Raw genomic sequence first — 22,810 nt, forward strand, 5'->3', positions numbered from 1 at the left:
GGGGATAGGGAACATGGGGAGAGGGAGCATGGAGGGAATGGGGGAGAGGGAGCATGGGGAGAGGGAGCACGGAGGGGATGGGGAGAGGGAGCATGGGGAGAGAGGGCACGGAGGGGATGGGGGAGAGGGAGCACGGAGGCAATGGGGGAGAGGGAGCACGGAGGGGATGGGGAGAGTGAGCATGGGGAGAGAGGGCACGGAGGGGATGGGGGAGAGAGGGCACGGAGGGGATGGGGGAGAGGGAGCACGGAGGGGATGGGGGAGAGGGAGCATGGGGAGAGAGGGCACGGAGGGGATGGGGGAGAGGGAGCACGGAGGGGATGGGGGAGAGGGAGCACGGAGGGGATGGGGGAGAGGGAGCACGGAGGGGATGGGGGAGAGGGAGCATGGGGAGAGAGGGCACGGAGGGGATGGGGGAGAGGGAGCATGGGGAGAGGGAGCACGGAGGGGACGGGGTAGAGGGAGCACGGAGGGGATGGGGGAGAGGGAGCATGGGGAGAGGGAGCACGGAGGGGATGGGGGAGAGGGAGCACAGAGGGGATGGGGAGAGGGAGCACGGAGGGGATGGGGAGAGGGAGCATGGAGGGGGAGGGGGAGAGGGAGCACGGAGGAGGAGGGGGAGAGGGAGCACGGAGGGGGAGGGGGAGCACGGAGGGGATGGGGGAGAGGGAGCATGGGGAGAGGGAGCACGGAGGGAATGGGGGAGAGGGAGCACGGAGGGGATGGGGGAGAGGGAGCACGGAGGGGGAGGTTGAGAGGGAGCACGGAGGGGGAGGGGGAGCACGGAGGGGATGGGGGAGAGGGAGCATGGGGAGAGGGAGCACGGAGGGGACGGGGTAGAGGGAGCACGGAGGGGATGGGGTAGAGGGAGCATGGGGAGAGGGAGCACGGAGGGGACGGGGTAGAGGGAGCACGGAGGGGACGGGGTAGAGGGAGCACGGAGGGGACGGGGTAGAGGGAGCACGGAGGGGACGGGGTAGAGGGAGCACGGAGGGGATGGGGGAGAGGAAGCATGGGGAGAGGGAGCACGGAGGGGACGGGGTAGAGGGAGCACGGAGGGGACGGGGTAGAGGGAGCATGGGGAGAGGGAGCACGGAGGGGACGGGGTAGAGGGAGCACGGAGGGGACGGGGTAGAGGGAGCACGGAGGGGACGGGGTAGAGGGAGCACGGAGGGGACGGGGTAGAGGGAGCATGGGGAGAGGGAGCACGGAGGGGACGGGGTAGAGGGAGCACGGAGGGGATGGGGGAGAGGAAGCATGGGGAGAGGGAGCACGGAGGGGACGGGGTAGAGGGAGCACGGAGGGGACGGGGTAGAGGGAGCATGGGGAGAGGGAGCACGGAGGGGACGGGGTAGAGGGAGCACGGAGGGGACGGGGTAGAGGGAGCACGGAGGGGACGGGGTAGAGGGAGCACGGAGGGGACGGGGTAGAGGGAGCACGGAGGGGACGGGGTAGAGGGAGCACGGAGGGGACGGGGTAGAGGGAGCACGGAGGGGATGGGGTAGAGGGAACACGGGGAGAGGGAGCAGGGAGGGGACGGGGTAGAGGGAGCACGGAGGGGATGGGGGAGAGGGAGCATGGGGAGAGGGAGCACGGAGGGGATGGGGGAGAGGGAGCATGGGGAGAGGGAGCACGGAGGGGACGGGGTAGAGGGAGCACGGAGGGGACGGGGGAGAGGGAGCATGGGGAGAGGGAGCACGGAGGGGACGGGGTAGAGGGAGCACAGAGGGGATGGGGTAGAGGGAGCATGGGGAGAGGGAGCACGGAGGGGACGGGGTAGAGGGGCATGGGGAGAGGGAGCACGGAGGGGACGGGGAGAGGGAGCATGGGGAGAGGGAGCACGGAGGGGACGGGGTAGAGGGAGCACGGAGGGGATAGGGGAGAGGGAGCATGGGGAGAGGGAGCACGGAGGGGACGGGGTAGAGGGAGCACGGAGGGGACGGGGGAGAGGGAGCATGGGGAGAGGGAGCACGGAGGGGACGGGGTAGAGGGAGCACGGAGGGGATGGGGTAGAGGGAGCACGGAGGGGATGGGGTAGAGGGAGCACGGAGGGGACGGGGTAGAGGGAGCACGGAGGGGACGGGGTAGAGGAAGCACGGAGGGGACGGGGTAGAGGGAGCACGGAGAGGACGGGGGAGAGGGAGCACGGAGAGGACGGGGGAGAGGGAGCACGGAGAGGACGGGGGAGAGGGAGCACGGAGAGGACGGGGGAGAGGGAGCATGGGGTAGAGGGAGCACGGAGGGGACGGGGGAGAGGGAGCATGGGGTAGAGGGAGCACGGAGGGGACGGGGGAGAGGGAGCACGGAGGGGACGGGGGAGAGGGAGCATGGGGTAAAGAGAGCACGGAGGGGACGGGGTAGAGGAAGCACGGAGGGGACGGGGTAGAGGGAGCACGGAGAGGACGGGGGAGAGGGAGCACGGAGAGGACGGGGGAGAGGGAGCACGGAGAGGACGGGGGAGAGGGAGCACGGAGAGGACGGGGGAGAGGGAGCATGGGGTAGAGGGAGCACGGAGGGGACGGGGGAGAGGGAGCACGGGGGAGAGGGAGCACGGAGAGGACGGGGGAGAGGGAGCATGGGGTAGAGGGAGCACGGAGGGGACGGGGGAGAGGGAGCACGGAGAGGACGGGGGAGAGGGAGCATGGGGTAGAGGGAGCACGGAGGGGACGGGGGAGAGGGAGCACGGAGGGGACGGGGGAGAGGGAGCATGGAGGGGACGGGGGAGAGGGAGCATGGGGTAGAGGGAGCACGGAGGGGACGGGGGAGAGGGAGCACGGAGGGGACGGGGGAGAGGGAGCACGGAGAGGACGGGGGAGAGGGAGCATGGGGTAGAGGGAGCACGGAGGGGACGGGGGAAAGGGAGCACGGAGGGGACGGGGGAAAGGGAGCATGGGGTAGACAGGGCAGGGACAGGCAACATTAATGTCAGCAGTGTCACCATTGTGTCACAGATGAGCTCTAACAGCTATGGCTCTGATCAACGGCCAGGGTGACAGGATGAGGACAGTACACCGGGGGGAGGCCTAGAATGACAGCTTTAGTCTGTATGTGTGTTACTCACTTGGAGAGGTAGTTACACAGCACATCCTTACAGACAGGCTGTTCAGCCAGTGTCAGCCAGAACTCACAGGCCTCCAGAGCCACGTTCTCATCCTGGTCCTGAGTCCTCTGCAGCATGTACTGAGGAGAGGACCATGGGAAATGTAGTACTATTAACATTATATTTGTAATTCACTACCTCAATCAATATTCAGGATTCATTTCAAGGCCAGGAGCTGGGCAGCCACAATCACATTCACATGACAGATTATGGATGAACCTGTCTGGAGAATTAAATCTTTCATATGAACCTGTCTGGAGAATTAAATCTTTCATATGAACCTGTCTAGAGAATTAAAGCTTTCAGATGAACCTGTCTGGAGAATTAAAGCTTTCAGATGAACCTGTCTGGAGAATTAAAGCTTTCAGATGAACCTGTCTGGAGAATTAAAGCTTTCAGATGAACCTGTCTGGAGAATTAAAGCTTTCAGATGAACCTGTCTGGAGAATTAAAGCTTTCAGATGAACCTGTCTAGAGAATTAAATCTTTCAGATGAACCTGTCTGGAGAATTAAAGCTTTCAGACGAACATGTCTAGAGAATAAAATCTTTCAGATAAACCTGTCTGGAGAATAAAATCTTTCAGATGAACCTGTCTGGAGAATAAAATCTTTCAGATGAACCTGTCTAGAGAATTAAATCTTTCAGATGAACCTGTCTGGAGAATTAAATCTTTCAGATGTACCTGTCTGGAGAATTAAATCTTTCAGATGAACCTGTCTGGAGAATTAAATCTTTCAGATGAACCTGTCTGGAGAATTAAAGCTTTCATATGAACATGTCTAGAGAATTAAATCTTTCAGATGAACCTGTCTAGAGAATAAGGCTTTTGGCCACAAGTTGGCATCTTGAGCTGATTTGATGAGACCAAGAGGTATCCATTAAATCGGTTTGTTTTCCTCTCTCCTTTCCTCTCTATATCCCTCCCTCGCAACTTAATTCACTCCTGTGACGACCCTCCCACTCTGTCTGCCGTATTCTCTCTTTGCTCTTGTTTCCTTATTAGCATGTCGGTGGGCGGAGTTGGGAGGGTCATCAGATACATGGGAAACACCTGGGCCCGGTGTCTTCCAGGATAAATGCACCACTTCCCCGTTCATGGAGGAGACTCTCCATGCAGACACCTTTATATATTTTGTTGTGGTTTTTTGTGACTTTTTGGTTGTTTGCTTTAGCACCTTTCAACACACCGCATTATCACATTCATGCCTGCCAAAACACTCACTTACACTACTGATTACTGATTACACACACCATTGTTAGTTGCATTTAGGTTACTTTATTTAATAAATATATTTTGTTACTCCTTATCTCCACGTTGTCTCCCTTTTGTTACGGGCTCTGAGCCGGTTCGTGACACTCCCCCTGCACCTCCCGCCCTGCAGCTTAAACCGTGTGTACACTACACCATTTTGGCCGTGGTATAGTTGTCCCAGACAGGTTTTTGAGATCGTAAACAAAATACCCATGTCGTTGCTGTCACCGACACTTGTTTAATGTGAGCGGGTCAGAGATGCAATCTAAGCGCTACTGCTCCGTCTTTGAGCAGTCCCAGACGTCACGATATTTTCAAGGATGTTTGACTTTATGGGCACAAAATCTGCAATGCTCTTGTGTGAGATGTGCAATGACAAGTTTTCAGAACGTGATCAGCAATAGCCAATGAGAGCTGGCCAGAGAAGAAGCCAGTGAGATGCTGACGTGGTACCACATCACCCAGAATGTGTAGACTCTGGAGCAGGAGCTATGACTACTACTAGTATGTGTATTGTACTTGCCTTTAACCAAAGTGTCAAATCGTTACAGCTCTGAAGTTCACGAGCAATGTTATTCAATTCAAAACGTTGGCTAGATCTTTCAACTCTGTATGGCAAGTGTGAATGTGTTACTGAACCTTTGTGAGGCTGCTTTGAGCCACAGCTCGTAGCTACGTTAAATCATATCATTGTTTTGGTGAGACAGCGTGGTATAGAGAATCCTCACGACCAAGTGAAGAATCTTGTAGTGTGTGACACGTGTCTGCCAGATGGTTAGCGTGCGCAACACTATGTTGGCAACACAAAACAACTACAGGAAAGACAGTTGTTCAATGTGAGAGGCTCAGTGATGTTAGGATTTTGAAAGTCCTGTAGTGTACACCAGGCATTACAGAATACAAGCCCAAGTCCTACCCCCATACCCAATACCCCAGTCCCAGTCTCACCTCTATGATGTTGTGCATGTGCGGTAGGAGACGGTCCATGTCCTAGCCCAACCCAGTCCTACCCTCAGCCCCAGTACCAGTCTCACCTCTATGATGTTGTGCATGTGCGGTAGGAGACGGTCCATGTTCTAGCCCAACCCAGTCCTACCCTCAGCCCCAGTACCAGTCTCACCTCTATGATGTTGTGCATGTGCGGTAGGAGACGGTCCATGTCCTAGCCCAACCCAGTCCTACCCTCAGCCCCAGTACCAGTCTCACCTCTATGATGTTGTGCATGTGCGGTAGGAGACGGTCCATGTCCTAGCCCAACCCAGTCCTACCCTCAGCCCCAGTACCAGTCTCACCTCTATGATGTTGTGCATGTGCGGTAGGAGACGGTCCATGTCCTAGCCCAACCCAGTCCTACCCTCAGCCCCAGTACCAGTCTCACCTCTATGATGTTGTGCATATGCGGTAGGAGACGGTCCATGCGGACTTCCAGCAGCATGACCAGAGCTCTGCAAACGTTCTTCCTCACCTCTGGCTCCTCATCAGTCGCCAGGGCAAACAGGTTCTACAGGGAGGGAGGAGGGTCAAACATCAAAACACAAGCACACATACTAGTCCCAACTTTCATTACTTGGAGATGCATCCTGTGTTTGACATTGCATTACTAATGAAGGAAAGCGGACATTGGCTTTTTTTGTAAGTATTTGACACAGAGCCAAGGAAAGGAGACCAGAATGTCTTCATATGTCATGAGTTCTGACCAGGACCCGTAACCATAGAGGGTCTCAGAATATAAAATTGTTCATAAGTGGTGAGAATATAGACATTTTACTCCTACTCTTAAGGATAAAAATAAAAGCTTTGCATGAAGCCTCTTTAGTCATAAGAGTCCCACCTAGTTGACAGATATTTAAGACACCTCATGAGCTGTCCTAACCAGTTAAGAGTTACCAGCAGGTGTCCTGATAATAGAAAAATGCAGCAAGTCAGTGGTTCCCTGCGCCACATGCAATTGCTTTGGAGTTGTTAAAATAATGTTTTGATATTTCTATATAATCAATCTGTAAATAATCTAGACCTACATGCAACAGTATCTCTTGTGCCTTTGACAATGATTTCATATGAGGCCTATTTCACATCATATGCCTAAATACTTATAACCACTAGGCTAATAAATAAACATGTTTTTCTTTATTATTAAATTATCTATACTGAACAAAAATATAAATGCAACATGTAAAATGTTGGTCCCATGTTTCATGAGCTGAAATAAAAGATCCCAGAAATGTTCCATATGCACAAAAAGCATATTTCTCTCAAATTTTGTGCATAAATTTGTGTACAATTTATGAGGCGGGAGAGTAGCCTAGTGGTTAGAGCGTTGGACTAGTAACCGAAAGGTTGCAAGTTCGAATCCCCGAGCTGACACGGTACAAATCTGTCGTTCTGCCCCTGAACAGGCAGTCTGGGAACGCTGTTTATCTACTTTACCTCTACCTACATGTACAAATTACCTCGACTAACCTGTACCCCCGCACATTGACTCGGTACCGGTACCCCGTATATAGCCTCCACATTGACTCGGTACCGGTACCCCGTATATAGCCTCCACATTGACTTGGTACCGGTGCCCCGTATATAGCCTCTTTATTGTCATACTTTATTGAGTAAATATTTTCTTAACTCTATTTCTTCAACTGCTTTGTTGGGTAAGGTATGTAAGCATTTGTATGTAAGGTTGTATTCGGTGCATGTGACAAATACAACTTGATTTGATTTAACAATAGAAGGCCACTAAAATGTGCAGTTTTGACACACAACAGATGTGTCAAGTTGAGGGAGCGTGCAATTGGCATGCTGACCGCAGGAATGTCCACCAGAGCTGTTGCAAGAGAATTTAATGTTCATTTCTCTACCATTAGCCACCTGCAACGTCGTTGTAGTAAATTTGGTAGTGCGTCCAACCAGCCTCACAACCACAGACCACGTGTAACCACGCCAGCCCAGGACCTCCACATCCGGCTTCTTCACCAGCGCAAAAGCAAATAATCAGTGGTGTAAGCAGTAGTTGTTTTCCCACGCTAACGCCTCGATCAGACCGACAGCATCATTGCATTGCATTGCATTTTTCATTATGTAATCCAACACTGTTACTGGATATGTGCAACAAAACTTCAACATTCACCTTTTGCTATTATTTCTGTCAAGTTTATGAATACGTTAGATAAATCCAACGTATGCGCCACACAGAAAACAAAATGCACTCCAACTGCCTCTGCAACGCAATGCTGCACAGCGTTCCATTGGAAAATAATGTACATCTGGTGTAACAAAATACAACGATGCTGTCGGTGTGATCGGGGCGTAAAGCTAGTAACGTTAGCTAGCTTGTGTTGTAGTAGTCTGCCAACGGCGACGACAGCTGGAGCAGCAGTTATCAACTTCAAGGTGGATGTTGTTGCTAATTTATTAGCTTCACCCTTTTCAAGATTTTGTTGCAGCTCGCTTGCGGTTAGCTATCTCTTGAAAATAATGACTGTGAAACATTGTTGCATTTAAAAAGCTTACATCACCCATTAGTGTGATGAATGTGATAAAATATACTTGTAATGGGAAGTTATAGTGGTTGTGCTTTTGTATTGTTCTGATTTCATGGGGCCTACTGAAGCTGCTGATTCCTTAACATTATTAAATAACATATGCTGTGTGTGACTGCTGTCGCCTGTGTATCAGCCACGTCTGTGTGTTTGACCAAAACTGTCTCTCCTTCAGCGCCATGGAGTGCACAGGTATTACGGTCGCTGTCCTTTCAGCACCACAAGCCTGTCACCTTTGATGTGACACTTGTCGCTATTGGTCATTATTTTATGCTCTGTGTCATGTGGTGTCCGTGACAGTTTGGTCTCTGTGTGTGCGGCAGCCCAAAGCGTCTCCAGACCTATTTGATTTATTCATAATGTTATCAAAAAGCATTGCTCCTCCTTCACTAAAACAGTCCGACTACAGAAGATATGTCAGGCACATAAAGTGATGCAATGTTTTCTGTTATTGTCTTGATTTTTGAGTTTGATGCAAGACTTTTGGTCCCTCTGGTCCCTCTAGGTCCTACCCTGCATCTCAAGAGTAGGATTGCTGATCTCGGATCAGTTTAGCCTTTCAGATCACTTTCTGTACCAATTAGACTACTAAGCCTCTGGTCATCTACTGACCTAATGAGCATCTCAGAGCCTGCTATCAACTCTGGCCTTCTGCCCATTATCACAAACAACTCACCATTGAAAATAGCTCTAAAAAGCCCTACAGAAATAAATGGACACTTTATTTAGAGTATGCAAATTGGATTTCATGTGACCTGTGCCCCTTCTACGCAGAGTGCCCTCTCTCTCACCCCCACAGCTGAAGATGTGACAGAGGGACTTTAAACAATAGCTCTTTATCTCCTATCCACTTGCTGTATTGTAATTGTCACTGTGCGGTTGCTGGATGCATCATCCTCATCCAGGGCCCAGCTGGCTGGAAGTTAAGCTCATCAGTGGTTAATGTGATCTAGTCCTAACGGATTATCAGCCCTGATCCAATCGGTGGAATTGCGGTTGGTGTACTGAACTGCAGCTAGGGCCTGGCTCTTGGTACTGCAGTGTAGTGCTGCGTAGAGGCTCAGACCTAACCTACTGACACACCGTACTGAGAGCTGAGGCCATATACCTGCCCGCCTGGCTGGCTGCACCTGAGAGCGGAGGCTAGTTGGGTGGGCTGTGTGTGTGTATGTATGACTTGATTGCAGAAGTCTCATGGCATTTCTGACTTTGTGTGCATATTAGATAGTCACAGGGCTGTCTGGGGATTATGGGAGGTCAGAGTATATAGGTCAGACTGCAGAGGTCACGGCAGGGTCAGACTTGCCTCGATGAAGTCATCGATGTGCAGCATTAGGGCCTGGGTCCTACTGATGATGAACTGGTTGACGCAGGCGATGGCATGAGACCTGCAACACCACAACAAGACAACAGAGCTCAACCTCACACCACCCAAACTCATGTGTTCCCCCTTATCAATGCTGCCTCTGTCTGTGTTCCTCCCCTTTCTATCCCCTTTCCACCCCCCAGTCTCCAATCTGGGATCTCAGACACTGATAACGCCTAAAGACAGACACAGAGAGAGATACAGTCATCTATAAGCCTGAGGAAAGAGGGATCTGAGAGAACATTTTGGATCAAAGTGCCTGTAAATATAGCTAGATCTGAAAACAACCCCTGGCTATGGGTTGTTTTGGAACCAATTAGAGGCGAGGCAAGGTGTTGGCTCTACCGGGAGTGAGCGAAAGAGTCAAGGCTGTGAGCAGGGAGAGGGAGGCCCAGTACACTCATACTCTAGGGGCTTTTGCTTACCACGGTGTTTCTGCTTGCCTTTTGGGGTCTAGGCCGGGTTATAGTAAGGCACTTTGACAACTGCTGATGTAAAAAAAAAAAAAAAAAAAAAGGCTTTATAAATACATTTGGATTGATTACCTTATCTTGGGGCTGCTGTGTTTGAAGAACTGCAGGAACTTTGGGATCATAACGTTGAGCGGACGGTCCAACACGTCACTGTCCAAGATCTCTGCTGAGTCCTCACAGATCTTCTGAAGAGCGCCAAACGCCCCCTGAGAGAAAGAGGGGGAGAGAGGGAGATGTGGGGGAAGGGGGTTAACCAATATGTTTCATGGCCAGAAAGCCCCCCCAGGTGTTTTAATATATATTTATCAGCCAGCCTCAAGGACAGGAGACCATATGGACAGTAAAGATGTCATACTCCATCAACCTGGAGTCAACCTATAAAAACAACAGGTATGAGAAGCCTTCATCACCACATACTGTACCTAACACGCCGCGTACTGTACCTAACACGCCGCGTACTGTACCTAACACGCCACGTACTGTACCTAACACGCCACATACTGTACCTAACACGCCACATACTGTACCTAACACGCCACATACTGTACCTAACACGCCACGTACTGTACCTAACACGCCACGTACTGTACCTAACACGCCACGTACTGTACCTAACACGCCACGTACTGTACCTAACACGCCACATACTGTACCTAACACGCCACGTACTGTACCTAACACGCCGCGTACTGTACCTAACACGCCACGTACTGTACCTAACACGCCACGTACTGTACCTAACACGCCACATACTGTACCTAACACGCCACGTACTGTACCTAACACGCCACGTACTGTACCTAACACGCCACGTACTGTACCTAACACGCCACGTACTGTACCTAACACGCCACGTACTGTACCTAACACGCCACGTACTGTACCTAACACACCACGTACTGTACCCAACACACCACAAGGAGAAACACAAGCTGGCCAGGCTGGCCACTTAGGAAATGAACAGCAGGACAAAATGGTGAATTTGACAGTGAAAACACAAAACAGCTAGAGTACAGGCTTATTCATGTGAGGCTGTCAGTGTGTGTGATGGAATTATAGAACGACTACATTAAAGAAAGCTTCCTCTGTAAAAGTCACTAGGGGTTCCGTAATACACGGTGTGACACGCACACAGTCGCACACCCAACACGCACACACACAAAACACCCAAAGTAGGGAGGATAGAAGTATCTGTGTGTCACATATGATCATGTGTCTCAGCAAGACAACTGAAATCTACTCCACAGGAGTGTCTAATCTTCTACTTGTAAGGTAGGTATTACCACTTCACAATGACCTTACGCCCACAACCAGCAAACATCACAGCTATGAATTATATACATAAAAACACACAAGCCCCTTGAAAAGCTCTATTATCTAAACCTGAAGAGGGCATTGATGATGTAAGCCAGCTGATTATGTGTAGTTAATATGTCTATATGGGCAAATGATGCAGCAGCCTTGGAACGTTTCTTCCCAGGGAAATATAGATTGAGTTGATGGCAGTGGCTGACACACATTTAATATGCAGCCACACGTACATCACACACACACACACACAGAGAGGAATCTGATCAGATGCAACAAAGAGCGCGGCGACAGTGGTGCTGTCTGAAGGCTGTTTCCATGGAAACCGTTTCCAGGGCGGGAGCTGTTTCCTTCCAGCCAGAATGCTTGGAGAACGAGACGGCGTGGTTAAAGAAAATACACGGTTTCTATCATTATGAGAGAGCCAATCGAGGAGCATTCCAACCAAGGTTAAACCAAGGTCAGCAATAGCTTACAAGGAAGTGGACACATCCAATTGGGATGGAGACTGTGTAGGGCAAAGGTTATGGAGACTGTAGGGCAAAGGTTAAAGTCTTTCTCCAGTCTCCTTTTCAGCTCATTTATCACCTGATTTCCTTAACATGCACATCTCAATAGGTGGTCCAGGTATCCTCCACAAGCGAAGGGGTGGGCTTTTCCTCTTTTGTTCTCTATTGTTCCTCAAGCAAGGGGGGAGGCCGATGACATCACAATCTCCATCAGACCAACGGCATGAAGTTTGTGTCTAAAAAACACTATTTTGCTCAAAACATATATTTTTTACCCTTTAGTGTGTACTTTACAGTATTTATACTTGGGATATTTTTGGTGTGGTTTTTTTTGTATTTAAATTGTTTTTGTTGCCCTTTTTCTCCCCAATTTCGTGATATCCAATTGGTAGTTACAGTCTTGTCTCATCGCTGCAACTCCCGTACGGACTCTGGAGAGGCAAAGGTCGAGAGCCATGCGTCCTCCGAAACACAACCCAACCAAGCCGCACTGCTTCTTGACACAATGCCCACTTAACCTGGAAGCCAGCCACACCAATGTGTCAGAGGAAACACCATACACCTGGCGACTGTGTCAGCGTGCACTGCGCCCGGCCCGCCACAGGAGTCGCTAGTACGAGATGGGACAAGAACATCCGAGCAGGCCACACACTCCCCTAATCCGGACGACACTGGGCCAATTGTGCACCGCCCATTGGGTCTCCTGTTCGTGGCCGGCTGCGACAGAGACTGGACTCGAACCTAGAATCTCTAGTGGCACAGCTAGCACTGCGATGCAGTGTCTTAGACCACTTACTTACTCAGTGTCTTAGACCACTGCACCACTCGGGAGGCCCCAGGATATTGCTTTTTAACAGTACATATATATATTTTTTTTAAATCACTGGAGGACAACTTTAAATATATAGACTGGTGACTGGGACAGGAGTGTGTGCGTGAGAGAGTAGTCAAGGCACTGCATACCAATGAAGCTGGACAGTCCTTGTAGGAGCCTTGTTGTCAAAATGGGAGGTGCAATAATGACAATTATGCAAAAGAATGCAAGTCTGCTGAGAGAAAAAGGGGTTAAATAAACAATTCCTTTCAATTTTCCTCTTCCATCCTTACTCTGTTTGAATGCTATGTTCAGACACGACACTGTACAGTTTACAGCAGTGTCTGAATGAGCACGCACTAGCCAGCGCTGGAGCCGGTTGGTAGACACGCACAAGCACCTTCCAACTGCCCAGTCACCATTGTAAAAACTGCTCTCCAGCAAAAACCTACATAAAGCCATCAACCAACGTCCTATAAGCGTTAGGCGACATCACACACACCTGATTCTGTCTTTTTATAGAGTGAGGGGTGCAGAGGGAAAAGAGAGAATACAAAGGGGTGACCGAAGAGAGAAAGGGGGGAGAGAGAGGAGAAAGGGGGAGAAAAGGGGGTGACAGAGGAGAGAGAGAACAGTACAGAAACACACATGTAACTGCCAAAATAATGGAAACACTTCAGTAAATGAGGGATATTAAAAGTATATTGAAAGCAGGTGTGGTTCCTGAGTGGAGAGACTCATCTGTCATCAAGTCAAGATTAGGTCATTCTAAAGTACAAAGGTTGTTTGTTCTGTGTGTCAGATCAGTGAGTAACAAGGACATGAGAGGATAACGTATGTCTAGGCTTTACTGTATGTGAATGCATGTAGGTGTGTGAGCTCCCCTGTGTGTTTCCTTCAGAACACAGTGATTCTAACACCTTGCCCAAACCGGCTGCGCGCGTGCGCCATCGTGCATACATTTATCCCCCCACCAAACACGATCACGACACGCAGGTTAAAATATCAAAACAAACTCTGAACCAATGACATTAATTTGGGGACAGGTCGAAAAGCATTAAACATGTATGGTAATTTACCTAGTTAGCTTGCACTTGCTAGCTAACGTTAATTTGTCCTATTTAGCTAGCTTGTTGTTGCTAGCTAATTTGTCCTGGGGTATAAACATTGAGTTATTATTTTACCTGAAATGCACAAGGATCTCTACTCCGACAATTAATCCACACATAAAACGGACAACCGAATCGTTTCTAGTCATCTCACCTCCTTCCAGGCCTTTTCATCGTTTAAATTATATGGTGATCGCATCTAAACTTTCATTGTATTACCACGACTACCGGCAAAACAGTTCGTCTTTCTATCACCCACGTGGGTATAACCAATGAGGAGATGGCACGTGGGTACCTGCTTCTATAAACCAATGAGGAGATGGGAGAGGCAGGACTTGCAACGCAATCTGGGTCAGAAATAGGAACGACATCTATTTTAGCCCTTGGTGTCGCAGACGCTCGTTGGCGCGCGCAAGCAGTGTGGGTGCAATAATTTAATAACATGGATTTCTACATTTATTTTGCGACGCTCGCGCACGCGACGTGTGCGGTCTGGTCAGCATGTAAGCCACACATCTGTATGGAGGCTACTGTCTAGAGCTGGGCGATAAGGACCAAAATCCATTTCGCGATTAATTTGCCCATTTTCTGCTATAACAATGAACGAGCAAAGAAATTAATAAAAAGAACTGGGCGATCCGGACAAAGTAAAATATTTTGCTCGATAACAATGAAATAGACCCATAAACAAAATATTTTAATGGACAATAACTTTTCATTCGCAGGCAGTGCTCTAGACAACAGAGGCAGTAGCCTATGATTTAAAAAAGTTACCTATTTCATCTAACATATCCAGGGAATGCATGAAAGATATTTGCATGTGCAACCTGTCAAAATAGGATCCAGAATTATCAGATTTATTTTTGGCTCTTCAGAGAATCTGCCAACATCTTCGTGCATATTGGCCTGCGCTATAGTCCATTACTAACCACCGGAAGAAGTGGAAACTCAAAACACGTCGCTAGATTGCTAAATATGATAGTTGCTATAGCCATGTAGGCTAATTGATTAATCTATCATTAAATGTAGACTAAATGACCAACAAAAACTTTCCAATGTTAGACCTAGGCTAGTGTTGCATGGTATACCGAAACATCTGTACTTTTTTGATGCTGGAACGTGGATAAAAGGTTCGATTTTTCATGTTGCTAGCCTGCACTGGGAGTCTGCGCAGTATCATGATAACTCCACATTCACGGTGCACAGAAGTTAACACACTTGAATAATGCGGCACGGCATGTAGAAATGTTTTAACTGTTCATTACGGTTCACAGAACAATGTCCATACAGTCTACAACACGTTACAATGCAAGGAGATACCAGTAGCTTCCAGCTTTGTAGGCATTTATATGACATTTATTGTCATCTTACAGCTGAAGATAACATTACATTTCTACTCAAGTACTTTGTGATAATATACTATTTAAAACCAAAAAACGTTATTCATTCTCTTCGTCACGTCTCGCCATCAGCCAAAGATTATCTATTGCCTCAGCGAATATTCAGTGTGTGAATCACTGTGTTGTGAATAGGGCAGACGGGCAGCACCCCTTTTGCCTCGTTAATGACTACATACTGGTTAAAGAGACTGCTTATTTTTTTCAAATTGTTCTTCTATGCAAATGTTGTTGATCAGTACAAGTCACAAATGGAAGGTAAACAGATTGTCATGCAATCAGCCAAAACAAGCGCAGTATCTTAATGCATCCACACACTAAATGAATATGCATTCACCTGTACTGTGAATAGGCCTAGGCTACATCTTGATTTACCCAGTTTATATAGATTTACCATTCAAATAAAATGATTACAATTGTTATTAACTACTTAACTTGATCAAAATTGATTATATGATTTGCATAATTTATTCATTAATGCATACATGGCTGTCTCTGAAAAAAGTTTATGTAATGTTTTTTAAATGTTATAATATTGAACTCAAGATGCCCAACAATTGAACAGAGCAGTGGTATAGTTTTGGTATTATCGTGATGGTATTGAGTACCGTGATACTAAACCTTTTGACACAGTGAGCCATCAGATCCTCTTCACCAGGCTTGAGGGTCTGGGTTTTGAGGGTACCGCACTCTCCTGGCTACAATCATACCTCACAAACCGGACCCATTACATTTCCCTCAGTGGCCACACCTCAGACTCAGCTGCAGTTACACAGGGTGTCCCCCAGGGCTCTGTACTGGATTCCTTACTCTTCATCATCTACATCCTCCCACTTGGCCGCATCCTCTGTCACTTCAACCTTGACTTCCACTGCTATGCGGATGACACCCAGATCTACCTCAGCACCAAATCCATCCTCAACCACCTCTGACCCACATTGAATCCTGCCTCTGCAATAAAAACGTGGATGCAACAAAACGTCCTCAAGCTCAACAGTGATAAAAACTGAACTCCTCCTCATAGGCACCAAATCCACCCTCACTAAAGACAACACCACTGTCTCTCCCTCCCGCCAAACACACAACCTTGATGTCATCCTGGACACCACCCTCTCCTTTGACCACAACATAAGACTGTCAAATTCTCATTCTTCCACCACCGCAATATTGCAAAAGTCCGGTCCTTCCTCTCCCATCCTGCCGCTGAAATCCTCATACAAGCATTCATCTCCTCCAGTCTTGACTACTGCAACTCACTACTTTCCTGTACCAACTCAAGCTCCCCCCATAAGCTTCAAATGGTTCAAAACTGCAGCACTACTTCTCACCCACACTAAGCCCTTGCAACACATCATCCCTGTCCTCTGAACTCCACTGGCTGGCTCCCTGTCTCCCAACGCATGGATTACAAGGTCCTTCTTCTGATCTACAGAGCCCTTCAACATTTTACCTGCCAGATCTTCTCCCCTACCAACCCACCACACCAGGCCACCTTGTCATCCCCAGGTCCAAGCTCCAGTGTCGGCAACAGGGCCTTCAACATTGCTCGTAGGCTCTAGAACGCCCTCCCTCCAGGCATCCATGACTCAGAGTCCATCGCCATCTTTACCCTTAAGCGCCCCCCCTCCCCCCTCAATTGTAAAGTAACCTTGGGTCATTGAAAGCGCTATATAAGTTCCATGTATTATTATTAAACATGGTATCGAAGTCAAAATTCTGCTATCGTGACAACACTAGCCTAGGCTACTTGATGCACAGGTGTGTTCACTGCAAATGGTGCACTCTGCGCCACTCGTGCATCAAAACCATACTATAGCCTACTCCGGTTGTAAAGTGGTGCCATTAACTCAATATTAAATATGTGAAAAATGTATGATATTCTCACAGAAAGCTGTGGCTCGCCTCTGTAACTAGAAAAACTGTAATTAGGCTTGGGTGGTATACCGTAAATATCGTATACCAGGTTATTTAGAATAAGCCACACGATGGTTTTCCAATACCGTCAAAAATTATTTATTAGAAGTTTTTCAATAAATTGTCATATTTGTAGCTACTATAAGTTACCTTCAGTCACCTTGTGCAACTTCTGCAGTCAACTTGCGTTCTGCAATTTACCCGTCACATTTTAAATGACGAAGCTTACCGTTGAGCCAGTCACGTGTCTGTTTGTAAATAGCACAACGGAAGAAAGCGAGCTGGTGAGTCCATAGCGTTCTATATCTAGCGGCGAGTCTCTGGTGTGCGGCGCACGAGGAGATGAAGTTACACTTGTATGCAATTCACTACTAAAATGTTTGCCATCAGATATCTAATAATGGCTTTCTGACAGAAGTCAGAGAGCTCTGGATGAGTTCTGTACAGATGCCATTTTTTCTCTGCTCTTCCTACTAGCGAAATCCTGGTATGAGGACAGTACGACAATATGAACATCTGGATACTGCCCAAGCCTAACAGTAATTGCTTTGTAAAAGTGTATTTTTCCCACAATTGCATTTCAGGGAACGGTCATATGCTTGTGCTTCTCAGAATGCATCTCCCCCTCCTCTGTGCGCACATTGGGGAGAGGGAGTGAGAGTGGCTCGCTCACACAGCAGCTGACAGCAAAACGAGTACAGGCTGATACTTTTATAGCAGGAATCAACATAACGCATAGGCTATTACTGTTGACCAAATAATGGTTTTAGAACAATCTACAGGAGCGTTGGGTAGCAAAAATCACAGAAAATTAATGTCGGTGTAGATAATTTTCAGTTTATCGTCTCAGCTCTACTGCTGTCCCGTGTGTATGTGCAGAAGAATTGTATGCGTGTGTGTCACCATCAATCAGCTCATTTGTGGTGCGGCTTCATATTTAGTGCTGCTGGCAAGCCGTCAGGGGCCACCCCAAAGAACTCTGGGATGGCTATTTTAGGAGCTGTTACAAGGGAGCGTTTACCCACGATGCAACTCTGCATGAGCAACACGCAGCGTCAGGCTTCATGCAAAGTATGACACTCCCATCAAATGTATGATTTAAATAGGCTATCCTCCATGCAAACACACTCCATTTAGTCCTTCATGGAGATTTCTTACCCCCTCCACACCAGCCACATGCACACCGGACTTAAATATCTATGAGTGCAACACATATGTTCAGCAGGGCCACATGATGGATGTCCCTGGTGTGTTCTGTTCTGCAGAGAGAGGGCTGTAACTCGGTTAGGACACACCCATAACTCCAGGCTTATCAGTGTAGAGCAGGGCTGCCCAATTCCGGTCCTGGAGGGCAGACACACTTCTGGTTTTCCTCCTCTCCTTATAATAAGGGACTAACTCAAAACTTGGACTCCAGGTGAGTGTAATTAATTAACAGGTGGAAACAAAAAACAGAAGTGTTTCGGCACTCCAGGACCAGAATTGGTCCGCCGTGGTGTAGAGACAGGGCTGTGAGAGGGCTGGCTGACCGACCAAGAGCAGAAAGAGTAAGACTTGGTCTTAAAAATGTCCATCAAACATGGCATCATGACACATCAACCGAATTGATTAAGATCACAAATCTGACTGACTGATGTATTGATTAAGCACAGATGTGCTGTGTCAACTAGGAGAAGACATCTCCTAAAAATGATTGAGAGGAAGCTGTGTTATGTTAGTACTGCTAATAGCAGGGCAACCACCCAACACTGAGTTATGACTAAATGCTAAGAATATTCCCCTAAAAAAGCTTAAGAACACCACTCTGATGATGCGTTGTCTTGCTCGTTACGAAAGCCAGTATTCTGGGAAATGGTGTGAGCCAGTCAGGAAACAAGGTCAGATGATGTTCACTGGTTTATGTATATATATATATATATATACACACACAGCGTATTTGGGAAAGTATTCAGACACCTTGACTTTTTCCACATTTTGTTTCAGCCTTTCTAAAATTGATTAAATAGTTCCCCCCCCCCCCCCCCCCCCCCCCCTCAGTCTACACACAATACCCTATAATGACAAAGCAAAAATAGACTCTTGGAAAATATTGCAAATGTATAATTATTTTTACTGAAATATCACATTTACATAAGTTTTCAGACCCTTTACACAGCACTTTGTTGAAGCACCTTCAGCAGCGATTACAGCGTTGAGTCTTCTTTGGTATGACACTACAAGCTTGGCACACATGTATTTAGGGAGTCTCTCCCATTCTTTTCTGCAGATCCTCTCAAGCTCTGTCGGGTTGGATGGGGAGCGTTGTTGCACAGCTAGTTTCAGGTCTCTCAAGTAGAGGTCGCCATTCCGATTAATCGGGGCCGATTTCAAGTTTTCATAACAAATCGGAAAATCGGTATTTTTGGGCACCGATTTGCCGATTTATTATTATTATTTTTTTTTTTACACCTTTATTTAATCTTTATTTAACTAGGCAAGTCAGTTAAGAATACATTCTTATTTTTGGGCAGTACGACAGATTTTTAACATTGTCAGCTCGGGGGACCCAATCTTGCATTGATTACATTGCACTCCACGAGGAGCCTGCCTGTTAGCGAATGCAGTAAGCTAAGGTAAGTTGCTAGCTAGCATTAAACTTATCTTATAAAAAACAATCAATGACTGTCATTGCTCCAATGTGTACTTAACCATAAACATCAATGCCTTTCTTAAAATCAATACACAAGTATATATTTTTAAACCTGCATATTTAGCTAAAAGAAATCAAGGTTAGCAGGCAATATTAACCAGGTGAAATTGTGTTATTTCTCTTGCGTTCATTGCACGCAGAGTCAGTGTATATGCAACAGTTTGGGCCGCCTGGCTCTTTGCGAACTAATTTGCCAGAACTTTACGTAATTATGACAACATTGAAGGTTATGCAATGTAACAGGAATATTTAGACTCATGGATGCCATCCGTTAGATAAAATACGGAACGGAATAAACGTTTTGTTTTCGAGGTGATAGTTTCCTTATTGGTCAAAGGTATATGGTTTAGAGAGAAATAGTCGACGCGTTATAATTCCTGTAATAACTTGTAGCTGAATTTGAAAGGGGTTCCTTCGTTATTTTACCGTTCATGTCTTCCATAGAGAATGTCTTGATCTACTTCAAATAAAGGTCTGTGTTTCGTGCAGGCTTAAACCGCCTCGACGTTTTGATACCCGTGTAAATCTCACTAGGAACAGGCTACGTTTGTCAATATATTTTCAAAAATCCACTATACATTTTTTTTTATCTTCGCTTATATTTAGCCAATATTGATCAGTTACCTTGTCCTATGGATATCTACACAGTTATAAAATTGGCACGGTGATGTAAGCCTACACGAAACACAGACCTTATTTTAAGTTAATCTAAAAATATCCTATGGAATAAATGAAGGAACCGCTTTTCAGATTTTGCTAGAAGGTGTCATGGGAATTATGACTCGCACTTTGGTTGTCAATTCTTACCATGCCCATTATTAAAATAGGATTTCCTGCATATAGAAATTAAAGTTTTTGTTTTCAACATTCATCACAGGTAACTTAAACTCTATTTTTGTTCAAACAGTTGAGAGTATTTGTCTCCTAAGCAGACTCTTCAGTATCATTGTCACTTCAGAGCTGTGTGCGTGTGTGTATTTATGTATTATATTAAGTTAAAAAAAAGTGTTCATTGTTCATTCAGTATTGTTGCAAATTGTCATTATTACAAAAATGTGTGTGTGTGTGTGTGTGTGTGTGTGAGATATATATATATAAATAAATAAATAGCCGATTAAATCGGTATCGGCTTTTTTTGTCCTCCAATAATCGGTATCGGGATCGGCAATGAAAAAATCATAAATCGGTCGACCTCTACTCTCAAGAGATGTTCAAGGACATTCCGAGACTTGTCCCAAAGCCATTCCTGCGTTGTCTTGACTGTGTGCTTAGTGTTATCCTGTTGGAAGGTGAACCTTTGCCCCAGTCTAAGGTCCTGAGCATTCTGGAGCAGGTTTTCATCAAGGATCTCTGTACTTTGCTCTGCTCATCTTTCCCTCGATCCTGACAAGTCTCCCAGTTCCTGTTGCTGAAAAACATCCCCACAGCATGCTGCCACTACCATGCTTCAACTTAGGGATGGTGTTAGGTTTTTTCCCCCAGGCGTGACGTTTGGCATTCAGGCCAAAGAGTTCAGAGAATCTTGTTCCTCGTGGTCAGAGTCTTTAAGTGCCTTTTGGCAAACTCCAAGCGGGCTGTCATGTGCCTTTTACTGAGAAGTGGCTTCCGTCTGGTAACTCCACCATAAAGGCCTGATTGGTGGAGTGCTGCAGATGGTTCTCCAATCACCACAGAGGAATTCTGGAGCGCTGTCAGAATGGTTATCAGCTTCTTGGTCACCTCTCCGAGCAAGGCCCTTCTCCCCTGATTGCTCAGTTTGGCCAGGCAGCCAGCTTTAGGAAGTGTCTTGGTGGTTCCAAACTTCTCCCATTTAAGAATGATGGAGGCCACTGTGTTCTTAGGGACCTTCAATGCTGCAGACATGTTTTGGTACCCTTCCCCAGATATGTGCCTCGACACAATCCTGTCTCGGAGTGCTACGGACAATTCCTTCGACCTCCTTGCTTGGTTTGTACTTTTCCAAATCATGTCCAATCAATCGAATTTCCTACAAGTGGACTCCAATCAAGTTGTAGAAACATCTCAAGGATGATCACTGGAAACAGGATCCACCTGTGCTCAATTTCTAGTAGCATAGCAAAAGGTCTGAATACTTATGTAAAGAAGGTATCCGTTTTTTTATAAAAATGTACAAAAATGCCTAAACTTGTTTTCGCTTTGTCGTTATGGGGTATTGTGTGTAGATTGATGAGGGGGAAAATGTAACTTAATTAATTTTAGAGTAAGGCCTGCAAGGTGACAAAATGTGTAAAGTATTTGTATGAACAAAAATTTTAAACACAACTTAAGATCTTAGGGAAATCAGTTCATAAGGAAATCAGTCAATTTAAATAAATTCCTCCGTGAAGAGCACACTTCTCCAGCGTGCCAGCGGACATCGAAGGTGAGAATCTGCAGACTGAAAACCATTACGAAGCCGAACTGCAGTCAAGTCAAGACCCTGGTGAGGACGACGAGCACGCAGATAAGCTTCTCTGAGACGGTTAATCTATGAGCGATTTCATCAGCAGTCCGAGGCGCTGGTTTCAAAACGATCCCGCAGGTGAAGAAGCCAGATGCGAAGGTCCTGTGCTGGCGTGGTTACAAGTGGTCTGCGGTTGTGAGGCCGGTTGAACATACTGCCAAATTCTCTAAAACGATGTGGTAGACGATGCGGCTTATGGTAAAGAAATGAACATTAACAGCTCTGGTTGACATTCCAGCAGTCACCATGCCAATTGCACGCTGCATCAACTTTATTTCAGCTCATGAAACCAACACTTTACATGTAACATTTATATTTTTGTTCAGTATAATAAAATATCTAAATACAGCTGTTTCAAATACAATCTAGGCCTCTCTAATTTAACTTAGCCTAGGAATTAACATTTTAATTAGGCCTAACAAATAACAAAACACGGCTGTCTAAGAACACCAGGGCCGGCTAAAAGGGATCAAGGCCTAAAAGGAACACCCAACCTGCCAAATGCAGGTAGATTCTGGCATTGGTGGGTAAAATGTCTATTTCACCAGCCACGTTGTAAAGTGGTCAGGTCTCCAAAGTGTGAGCATTTCACTCACAAGTATGATCACATTTATAGCAAAATAATGGCTGCAGTAGCTGTTTAAAGATTTCTGCCATTTTGTTTCATAGCTGGTAAATTAATCGCAAAAAGTAAAAGAACTATGAATCCTATAGCAAACAATATACCACATTACTTCTTACGAGTAATACACTACCTGTCAAAAGTTTTATAACACCTACTCATGCAAGGGTTTTTCTTTATTTTAACTTGTTTCCACATTGTAGAATAACACATGGAATTTTGTAGTAACCAAAAGTGTTAAACAAATCAAAATACATT

The 22,810-nt window shown here is 46.9% G+C and overlaps 1 protein-coding gene across 4 annotated transcripts in view; it reads right to left on the reverse strand.

The window, feature by feature from the left end:
- The window catches only part of LOC129818151 (transportin-1-like), a 91,134-nt gene that overhangs the window by 57,787 nt on the left and 10,537 nt on the right, over nt 1-22,810 (reverse strand). For all 4 annotated transcript variants that reach the window (XM_055873802.1, XM_055873800.1, XM_055873799.1 and 1 more), the window contains exons 6-9: nt 9,799-9,932; nt 9,194-9,275; nt 5,733-5,855; nt 3,062-3,180 (exon numbers count right to left, since the gene is read on the reverse strand). In XM_055873802.1, the coding sequence (XP_055729777.1) occupies nt 3,062-3,180; nt 5,733-5,855; nt 9,194-9,275; nt 9,799-9,932 (458 nt within the window). The remainder of the gene's footprint in view (nt 1-3,061; nt 3,181-5,732; nt 5,856-9,193; nt 9,276-9,798; nt 9,933-22,810) is intronic.

This window comes from Salvelinus fontinalis, chromosome 21 (assembly GCF_029448725.1).
Source record: "Salvelinus fontinalis isolate EN_2023a chromosome 21, ASM2944872v1, whole genome shotgun sequence".
Classification (NCBI taxonomy): domain Eukaryota; kingdom Metazoa; phylum Chordata; class Actinopteri; order Salmoniformes; family Salmonidae; genus Salvelinus; species Salvelinus fontinalis.